This window comes from Oncorhynchus clarkii, chromosome 16, assembly GCF_045791955.1.
Source record: "Oncorhynchus clarkii lewisi isolate Uvic-CL-2024 chromosome 16, UVic_Ocla_1.0, whole genome shotgun sequence".
Taxonomy (NCBI): Eukaryota; Metazoa; Chordata; class Actinopteri; order Salmoniformes; family Salmonidae; genus Oncorhynchus; species Oncorhynchus clarkii.
Genome location: NC_092162.1, coordinates 59,239,493 through 59,250,132, shown reverse-complemented (window position 1 = coordinate 59,250,132; position 10,640 = coordinate 59,239,493). Strand labels below are relative to the sequence as shown.

General features: G+C 39.8%; 2 protein-coding genes across 2 annotated transcripts; both read left to right on the top strand.

Annotated features, from left to right (window-relative positions):
* Window positions 1-5,353, top strand: LOC139367731 (abhydrolase domain containing 6, acylglycerol lipase b). The gene is made up of 9 exons (XM_071106042.1): window positions 1-86; window positions 338-469; window positions 900-1,056; window positions 1,219-1,332; window positions 1,514-1,646; window positions 1,810-1,967; window positions 4,527-4,581; window positions 4,773-4,873; window positions 5,180-5,353. The coding sequence occupies exons 2-9, from the start codon at window positions 345-347 to the stop codon at window positions 5,351-5,353; spliced, it is 1,017 nt and encodes a 338-aa protein (XP_070962143.1). The 5' UTR covers window positions 1-86; window positions 338-344.
* Window positions 5,354-6,142: 789 nt separating this feature from the next.
* LOC139368840 (potassium channel tetramerization domain containing 6b) lies at window positions 6,143-9,084 on the top strand. The gene is made up of 3 exons (XM_071108246.1): window positions 6,143-6,297; window positions 7,150-7,269; window positions 7,528-9,084. Exons 2-3 carry the CDS (start codon window positions 7,243-7,245, stop codon window positions 8,212-8,214), a joined length of 714 nt encoding a protein of 237 aa, XP_070964347.1. The 5' UTR covers window positions 6,143-6,297; window positions 7,150-7,242; the 3' UTR covers window positions 8,215-9,084.
* The last annotated feature ends 1,556 nt before the right edge of the window (window positions 9,085-10,640 follow it).

The window sequence follows — 10,640 nt, the reverse complement described above, 5'->3', positions numbered from 1 at the left end:
CTGATTCAGCTCTTCTGGTAGATTCTCATACTAAACCGACCCATGACAGTTATTCAAAGAGAATAAAAAACACATCACCATATCAAGTAAGTTTCTTTCTTCATTTATTACACAATGTATAGCCATTTTATTAGGATTAAATTGATTAGGCCTACTACATATTGTCCCATGTCCCTCCCCTGACATTTTATTAGGATTAAATTGATTAGGTATACTACATATCCCCCCCCCCCCCCCCCCCCCCCCCGGGGAAGGTCAAATCAGAACTACTTGTACTAACCCATACTTATACAGTAGGCATAATGTGTATAACAGCGTGTGTGTTGATTTCGAACAGGGGAGCCATGGCCGCGGATTTAGATATGGTGAACTTGTTGGTCCTTGCTGGTGCAACGTTGGCCATTCCTATTCTGTCTTTTGTGGCCTCTTTTCTCCTCTGGCCCTCAGCCCTCATCAAAATATATTACTGGTAAGGTATAGTGCCGTATTTCACTCTTGTGTGGTGTCGAATTCTTATAGACAGTTTTATGGATTAGAAAGGAAGGTTGCTAAAGGGAGAGATTGTTTTTTGTACCCTTTTCACCTCCTTTAGACATCTGCATAAAAGAGATCCCACCCACCACTGAATAAACTGCACTATAATAGTAGAAAAGCTTGATTCTAGCCTTCAGTCCCCCTATAACCACATCCTGTGCTACACCACAGTCAGATTCACGTCTCTTTTTCCTGCTCAGGTGCAACATGCAGCATGAGCCATAACAACACTCTAAAGACATTCTTGCTCTTGCTAAAAGGGAAATCCAAAATAGAAACAGTAAAAGAGCAGAACACTCATCTCTCTCTACATGTTGCAGAGAGAGACTCAGAAAGAGAAACAGTATTTATCAATTCCTCAATAGGTACTGGAGGAGGACCCTGGGTCTACAGGTGCGCTATGCAGACTGTGGGAGATACCGCTTCTGTTACTCTTACAGAGGGAAGCCGGGGTTCAGACCATCCATCCTCATGCTACATGGTTTCTCTGCTCACAAAGACACATGGCTCACTATGGTCAAGGTAACATAATCCATAAATCACCTAGTATGATGTGGGCTGGTAAAGTAGTTGTGGACAAATGTAGGTTTATCTTTACTACTGTAATAGTAAGTATTAGCGTGTATAGTTGATTCCCATAAAGGGTAAATATCAAGTTTTGTGACATGTATCTATGGCATGCAGTATCTACCCAAACACCTGCACATACTGTGCGTGGATATGCCTGGCCATGAGGGAACCACTCGTACCAACTCAGAGGACTACTCCATCCAGGGCCAGGTCAAGAGGATTCATCAGGTGGGTCTTGGTCCTGTCACCACATCGGAACAACATATGCTCACCCAATACACAGCATGAAAGATCATCAAAGATGCATTGGTGACCACGAATGGGGACAAGAAGAGTTGTCTTAAGTTATGTCACAATAAGTAACCACGTGTCGTAGCATCAGAGTTTCTATGTTGTACTCCTTATGCAGTTTGTGGAGAACGTTCGACTGAACAGGAAGCCCTTCCATCTGGTCGGGACCTCCATGGGGGGCAATGTGGCAGGAGTGTACGCAGCCAGCTTCCCCTCCGAAATCTGTAGCATCACCCTTATCTGTCCAGCAGGTCAGTCACACATTATCACAATATTGCGATATCACTGTGTGTGTGTGTGTGTGTGTGTGTGTGTGTGTGTGTGTGTGTGTGTGTGTGTGAGTGAGAGAGAGATTCAGGGAAAAAAATCTGTCTCTGATCAGAAAAAAAGTATCAATATGTCTTCACCCCCTAGGTATACGATACCCCTGTGAGACAAAATTTGACAATCATCTGCAGGACCTTGAGCACAGCCATTACACTCTGAGCATCCCACTGATTCCGTCCACACCAGAGGAGATGGAGGATATGCTCAGGCTTTGCTCCCATGTCCGCTTTAAGATCCCTCAACAGGTGGAGTAATCAGACTGATCCATAGGTCTAGGCCTACTTTATTTAAAAAAAAATATATATATATTTTTTTTTTTACCCCTCCCCCACCATTTTCCTTGATGACAGTGTTGTGCACTCTTGGCATTCCCGAGTGGCGCAGCAGTCTAAGGGGGGGTAGGGGAAGACTGTCATTGTAAAATAAGCATTTTTTCTTAACTGACTTGCCTAGTCAAATAAAGGTAAATTTGTACTTATTTATCTCAACCAGTTTCATGAGGTAGTCACCTGGAATGCATTTTAATTAACAGGTGTACCTTGTTAAAAGTTAATTTGTGGAATTTCTTTCCTTCTTAATGTGTTTGAGCCAATCAGTTGTGTTGTGACAAGGTAGGGGTGGTATACAGAAGATGGCCATATTTGGTAAAAGACCAAGTCCATATTATGGCGGCAACAGCTCAAATAAGCAAAGAGAAACGACAGTAAATCATTACTTTAAGACATGTTGGTCAGTCAATCAGACTGTTAAACAGCCATCACTAACATTGAGTGGCTGCTGCCAACATACTGACTCAAATCTCTAGACACTTTAATAATAAAAAATTGGTTGTAATAAATGTATCACTAGTCACTTTAAACAATGCCACTTTATATAATGTTCACATACCCTACTCATCTCATATGTATATACTGTACTCTATACCATCTACTGTATCCTGCCTATGCCGTTCGGCCATCGCTCATCCATATATTTATATGTACATATTCTTATTCATTCCTTTGCACTTGTGTGTAAAGTAGTTGTTGTGAAATTGTTAGATTACTTGTTAGATATTACTGCATGGTCGGAACTAGAAGCACAAGCATTTTGCTACACTCGCATTAACATCTGCTAATCATTTGTAATACAATTTGATTTGATTTGATATGAAGCTGGTTGAGAGAATGCCAAGAGTGTGCAAAGCTGTCATCAAGGAAAAGGGTGGCTATTTGAAGAATCTCAAATCTGAAATATATTTTTTATTTGTTTAACACTTTTTTGGTTACTACATGATTCCATATGTGTTATTTCATAGTTTTGATGTCTTTGCTATTATTCTAGAATGTAAAAAATAGTAAAAATAAATAGAAATCCTTGAATGAGTAAGTGTTCTAAAACTTTTGACCAGTAGCGTACTTATTTCCCCACTTACCATAATGAGTAAGTTTCAATTATACTTACCACAACCAATGTTTGTAAATTTAGCATTAAAAAGCACCATGATTATTAAGTGTCCATATAGCTTACCATAATACTTGAACTGTTAAGCATACTGTTGCTGCAACTGTGTAAACCTCCAATTGTCCTAATATTCCACCCACTACAACCTCCCCCCATATCTAGCTTGGTCTGTTGTCAATAAAAACATCAGACCATCTCCTTGACTCATGACGCACCTTTGCGTCCTAAGGCAAACCCTCGGCCACCAATTGGTGTAGGCCAGAGGGAATTATGGGCAGTCCTATGATAACATAATTCAATACTGCCACCCTTCACTCACACTTTCAAAGCGCTATAGGTCTATTGCATATCTATGAGGGTGCTTTTTAAGAGAACTAACCAAATAAAATGGAAAACAGTCAGAAAAAAATGCAAAGGCTATAAACTAGGCCTTCTAGTGCTGAGCGATTAACTGACATTTCGTAATTATTATTTTTTGATTATTAAACAACTAATTGACAGATTTCGGTTCAAGTATTTTAATTTAATTGAGTTTGTTTTTTGGTGATACCAACACGCTGTTTCTCTGGAGAGAAATCAATTAATTCGAGAGCAGAATCAAGTCAAAAACTATGTGGGACGCTGGGCTGAAGGGAGTTGTAGTTTTCATTAAGCAAATGTTCAACCTAGTTTAGCGCAGAAACATGTTAATTAACTACAATGACCATAATCCATTGCACCTGTTCTATCCGGCTCAGACAGACGGATACACTTTTACGCCTGCTTCATTAGATACACACAGACTACAGAGAGGAATGTACATAACACAAAGAGGAGAAGGATAGAGAAAGTATGCCTTATCTACTTGAAGAACTAGTCAAATTATTTTGTCAGACAGCTTTGCAGCATACTTAGGCAGGCTAGCCTAGCTAAATAGGATGACAAAAGACAGTATAGAATGGGGAGCACAGAGATGACGTTAGATTATCTGTCTGGCTGGCTGCTACTGCCTGAGAAGAGATGAAATTATGACTTTAAGGAATGAAAAATAATAAAGTCATCAAATAAAAACTACGTAATATACACAACCAAAATATTTAATTATTTTATAGTAATTTTCTATTGATATTTACCCAATGTGGAGCTGACAGAGACAATGGAATATTTTCAATGTTTTGGCAATTGAATGTTCACTATTTTGGGCTTTAGAATTTGCATTAAAAGCTCTGAAATCATAAATAAAAAGAATTGAACCAAAACCGAACAGAACTCAAAAAACATTAATCGTTAAGCATTAAGGCCTACCTAATGTTCCTCTTTCATATGCCTACAAATAGAAAAATGATATCAGACTGTTGTTATTTTTTGCTTTCATATGTTAGATTCTTCAAGGACTGGTGGATGTTCGGCTTCCACACAATGATTTTTATCAAGAAGGTCTGTCTCTGTTCTATTCCTTTGTCGCATAGCCAAATGTTTTGAGGTATTTTTCTCTGTATGAATATTTGTCATATCTATGACAAAGAATGCATTAAATATTATAAGATAGTCGCAGGTCATAGGTCATAATCGCAGATGTTGGGTTGCTCATTTTGACAAGGTTTGCTAAATCTAGAATCTCTCCACAGTTTTCATGGAGATATTGGGTGAGAACTCCAGATACGCCCTACAGGAAAATTTGCAGCTGATTACTGCCCCTTTGCAAGTCATTTGGGGCAAACAGGACCAGGTAAATACACCAAAAGCCAGAAGGCTTATGCATCCAAATTAAACAATATTAGGAGAGGGGTTTTGCATCTATGATGTTGACAGTTACCTGCCTTCCCATGATCCTCTGTAGCTCAGTTGGAAGAGCATGGCTCTTGCATTGTCAGGATAGTGGGTTCAATTTCCAGGACCACCCATATGTCAAAATTGGATAAAAGCATCTGCTAAATAGCATATATTATCATATGACCCTCCATGTTTTCATAATAGTATCAAAAAGAAAGGATGCTATAAATAAGAGTAACCTTATAGCTGCTCTCTTCTCCAGGTGGTGGATGTCTCTGGAGCTGTGGTAGTGGCGGATGCCTTGCCCGGTTGCAGGGTGGACCTGTTAGAGAACTGTGGCCACTCTGTGGTGATGGAGAGGCCTCGCCGGACAGCCAAACTCATCATGGAGTTTATTATCTCCCTGGGTACCACCAGCATTAAGAAGCGCTCCTGAGAAATACATTCTATATGGAAGTTTTATTATTTAGTCAAGTATTTTCTTTTGAAATGTAAAAAAAAAAAAAATGGTTTAACGATCAACTATTTACTGTAAACTCTTAATTTTTCAGATTCAGGTATTTTTTTCACCCATGTAATATCTTGGTCAAATATGTTGTTTTCCTCTTCCTGCAATGTTTGATCACATTTGACTAAATTATTAAACCCTGCCTGTGTCTAATTGAATTGATTTTCATCAAACTATGCTGATGGAATGTTTGTAGCTGGCCTATGTGCATAAAATAAAGAATACTTTTATCTCTTTTCTATCATCACTCAAAATATGTGTTTTAATCTAGTCACTCTAGATGTATTTATGTATGTGTTTGTTGTTAATTTGACCAAATCAAAATTTGTTTTAATATAGTCACCGTAGATGTATTTGTGTGTGTGTTTGATGTTTATTTGATCAAACGTACACATTCATGTTTAAAAAAGTGAGAGCTCTTTAATTTTCGTGAATTAGCGTCAACCCCGCATAAGAATTTGGTTGTCCATTTGTTCAGCTGGCTAGTTTTGCTGCAGCCTGTTTTTTACTATTTACCAAAGCCACAAAGTGGCTATGTCGAAAAAAAAATCATAAACCAGAATGTGCTTTTTGGTGTTAATTTAAGGTCAGGGTTAGGCATAAGGTTAGCAGTGTGGTTAAGATCAGGGTTACGATAAGAGTTAGGTTTTAAATCAGATTTTAAGAATATAAATTGTAGGGATAGGCGGGGTTTATGATTTTGTGGCTGTGGTAACTAATGACGACCCTGTAGCCTGGGCATCGGGAACAGTGTTCGGACACCATTCATCACCTTGCAGCCAACATTGATGAGAGCAAAAATATACGTCTAGATAGCTTTTAAACGAACATGTAGAATCGATGAAATAATAAAGGTAACCTTTCACATACAGGTATGTTTTTTTTTATGTTATCGACCACTTTAGATAGCTAAATATAACAGCTGTAATTTGTGCTAACTAGCTAGCTAACAGTAGCTAATGGCACGTTGGTTGTCTCAAAATACAATAGACGAGCATGTCAAAATAAGCCTTTGCTATGCAATTTCAAACGAGTGTTTAATACAGTGTGTTTAATACAATGCCATAGATCGTTAGCTAACTCTCCAAATCGTTGCTCTTGATGTCTACGTTGCCAATTACGCTGCCTACTAGCAGCTAGCCAGTTGATGAAGTGGGGATGCGCATCTGCACCCGTGCTCGCGCTGGACGTGTTTTTCTGCATCAATGGCGTCACACTGTAGTACGTGTGTTAATGGTGCATTGTATATTACTGTGTTCTCATTTCTCTCTGTACTAACAGGTCACATCAACAGTACTGTAGGTAGTTATTTAGCTTTGCAAAACATATTTTCATTCTCAAAGTCTGTCATTCTTAGCTTCAATTTGGGATATCACTAAATTGGCCTCAGTCTGTCCACACATTGAAATGCCTGAAAATCACAACATTATAAATTCCCTGCTAATTCGAAGGTTCAAAGGCATCTGTGATGGGTATCTAACAATAACTCTGCTCAGGATTTGTCCCACCTCAAGCTGATCAATATGTAAGTCGATTCTCTTGTTGAGTGAATCATGATCGTTGATTCTATGAATAAACTCGTCACAGATGTTTATTCTTAAGCAATTTGTGAATTGACAGGTGCAGTTCGGAGCTTGTTTTGCAGTCTTTGACCAATCCAACTCACCTGACTTTGCTGAACACACCCGTGTCAATATGATTACATTTCTATCTTGTTTTCCCAGGTGATATTGAAGACCAGACATACTGCACTAAGTTTCTGATCATATCAGCAGCATTTCTGGGTTTGATCTTGAAGTGGGCTTTTCTGTTTACAAATGGAGAATGGAGACTGGGGCCATAGGGTATGTAACACAGGACAACCTGAAGTCAAGGCTACCTTAAAATGCAGTGCAGATTAAGAGTAATGTTGGTGGCTACTGAGATGAGTATGTTGACCAGTACCACAGTGGTTAGAATGAAATATGTTTGATGCATTGCCAGATGTTTTTGTTCATCATATCTTGCTGTTGTTGTTTCTTGATTTATTCATATAGCTATATTCATGTTCTTGTCTAATTCCACAATGCTAATGTATTATTTGTCAATTTCTCACTCTATAGATGGCTAACCCAGTGACCTTGAATGTGGGGGGCCACCTGTACACCACCTCCCTATCAACCCTGCAGCGGTACCCAGACTCCATGCTGGGCGCCATGTTCCGTGGGGATTTTCCCACAACGCGGGACGCCCAGGGAAACTACTTCATCGACCGCGATGGGACGCTCTTCCGGTACGTGCTGAACTTCCTACGTACGTCCGAGCTCACACTCCCTGTGGACTTCACTGAAACTGACCTCCTGAGGAAGGAGGCGGATTTCTACTTGATCGAACCGTTGATCCATTGCCTCAATGAACCCAAGCCGCTCTACCCTCTGGACATCTTTGAGCAGGTGGTGGAGCTGTCCAGCACACGGAAACTATCCAAGTATTCAAACCCAGTGGCTGTCATTATCACACAGCTCACCATAACAACCAAGGTGCAAGCCCTGCTGGAGGGCATCTGCAAAAATTTCACCAAGTGGAACAAACACATGATGGACACAAGAGACTTTCAGGTGTCCTTCACTTTTGGACCGTGTGACTACCACCAGGAAGTGACCCTCAGGGTTCACCTAATGGACTACATCATGAAGCAGGGCTTCACCATCCGGAACACTCGAGTGCATCACATGAGCGAGCGAGCCAATGAGAATACAGTGGAGCACCACTGGACATTCTGCAGACCGGCTCGCAAAGTAGAAGACTGACTGTGCCACAGCTGTAGTCTATGGAGTCACTTCCATACAGTTTTCATCATCGTCGCTCTCAAACATATTGGCAACATATTGACATTATTATGGTATTGTTGAAAGAAAAAAAGAAAAGTTGGTTGGTCTGCTTGTAATGAGATTTCATTGCCATGATGATACGAAATCACTGTGTATAAGACAATATCCTATAATAGGTTCGTCCTTCACAATGGAAGAGAGAAGGTGCAAATAAAAAGTGATAGATTTATGCCCTAATACTATAAACACACTTTGATCATGAAAATAAAATGATGCATAATAATCAACAGTTCTTCTGTAAATATATGGATACATCTGTCTTATCTGAATGTTAACATTGTTGTCTGTTTAGGCATAAATTGCATATGGTTATGATATCTGCATGGTGCAATTGAGAATCCAGGCATTATTGCATGTTCAATATGAAGTATTATATTTCAACATTCTAGAGCTCATGTCATCAGTGATGTAGTTGGTCTTAGAGCTGGGGGATATGGACAAAAAAACACATCACAATAAATTGCCTGAATTGATGCAATAATGATAAATAGCAAGATAAGTTTATAACCATGTGCACCACCATTTAAAAATATATCCTTTAAACTACTACTACTACTAGTTTAATGGTTGAACCATCAATTGTCCCATTAACAATCACCCATATTAGCAAACTTATTTCATTTCAATCGTCACATTTCTCTAGTATAGGCCACTTATTTGATCACATTTGATTTCTTGTAATGAACGATATCAGTAAAATGCTTGCGATAAGTGGTCGGTGTCGATCATTTTCGGTTTATCGTCCCAGCTCTGGTTGGTCTATCCGACAAATAAATCCATTTGTCATAATCTGTTTCATAGATGGGAATATTCTTGGTTTAGCCTACCTTCAATAGTATCTAGGGTAAGCAATTTATTTTTATCAAGTCAGAAACACCTGATTCAATTAATCAATGGCTTGGTGATTAGTTGGTGAGTTGAATCAGATAGGTAATGCTGTGTTCATAACAGGTGGGGAACTTAAACTGGGAGCAATGAGTTGTGTGCGTTCACACCAAATCACATTTTATTGGTCACATACACATTTAGCAGCAGATGTTTTGCGGGTGAAGCGAAATGCTTATGTTCCTAGCTCCAACAGTGCAGTAGTATCTAATAATTTACAACAATACACAAATCCAAAAGTAAAATAATGGAATTAAGAAATATATAAATATTAGGACGAGCAATGCCGTGGTGGCATTGACTAAAATACAGTAGAATAGAATACAGTATATACATATGAGATGAGTAAATCAGTATGTAAACATAATTCAAGTGACGAGTGTTCCATTATTAAAATGGCTAGTAATTCAGTAATCCATGTCTATGGATATAGGGCAGCAGCCTCTAAGGTGCAAGGTTGAGTAACTGGGTGGTAGCTGGCTAGTGAATGCGATTTAACAGTTTGATGGCCTTGAGATAGAAGCTGTTTTTCGGTCCCAGGTTTGATGCACCTGTACTTTTTTTTATTTTTTTTATTTCACCTTTATTTAACCAGGTAGGCTAGTTGAGAACAAGTTCTCATTTGCAACTGCGACCTGGCCAAGATAAGGCATAGCAGTGTGAACAGACAACACAGAGTTACACATGGAGTAAACAATTAACAAGTCAATAACACAGTAGAAAAAAGGGGAGTCTATATATACATTGTGTGCAAAAGGCATGAGAAGGTAGGCAAATAATTACAATTATGCAGATGTAAAGGTAGAGATATTGGTGTGCAAAAGAGCAGAAAAATAAATAAATAAAAACAGTATGGGGATGAGGTAGGTGAAAATGGGTGGGTACTGACCTCGCCTTCTGGATGATAGCGGGGGGAACAGGCCGTGGCTTGGGTGGTTGATGTCCTTGATGATCTTTTTGGCCTTCCTGTGACATCGGGTACTGTAGGTGCCTTGGAGGGCAGGCAGTGTACCCCCGGTAATGCGTTGGGCAGACCGCACCACCCTCTAGAGAGCCCTGTGGTTGCGGGCGGTGCAGTTCCCGTACCAGGCGTTGATACAGCCCGACAGGATGCTCTCAATTGTACATCCATAAAAGTTTGTGAGGGTCTTAGGAGCCAAGGCAAATTTCTTCAGCCTCCTGTGGTTGAAGAGGCGTTGTTGTGCCTTCTTCACCACAGTCTGTGTGGGTGGACCATTTCAGATTGTCAATGATGTGTATGCCAAGGAACTTGAAGCTTTCCACCTTCTCCACTGCGGTCCCGTTAATGTGGATAGATACATGCTCCCTCTGCTGTTTCCTGAAGTCCACGATCAGCTCCTTCGTTTTGTTGAGGGAGAGGTTATTGTCCTGGCACCCCTCTGCCAGGGCCCTCACCTCTTCCCTGTAGGCTGTCTCGTCATTGTTGGTAATCGGGTCTA

Excerpts from the sequence above, each read along its gene's own strand:
- LOC139367731 (XM_071106042.1), top strand. The coding sequence starts at position 345 with ATGGCCGCGGATTTAGATATGGTGAACTTGTTGGTCCTTGCTGGTGCA. Across the intron at positions 1,057-1,218 it reads CATGGCTCACTATGGTCAAG|TATCTACCCAAACACCTGCA; the intron begins GTAACATAATCC and ends TATGGCATGCAG. Across the intron at positions 1,647-1,809 it reads CACCCTTATCTGTCCAGCAG|GTATACGATACCCCTGTGAG; the intron begins GTCAGTCACACA and ends TTCACCCCCTAG.
- LOC139368840 (XM_071108246.1), top strand. The coding sequence starts at position 7,243 with ATGGAGAATGGAGACTGGGGCCATAGG. Across the intron at positions 7,270-7,527 it reads ATGGAGACTGGGGCCATAGG|ATGGCTAACCCAGTGACCTT; the intron begins GTATGTAACACA and ends CTCACTCTATAG.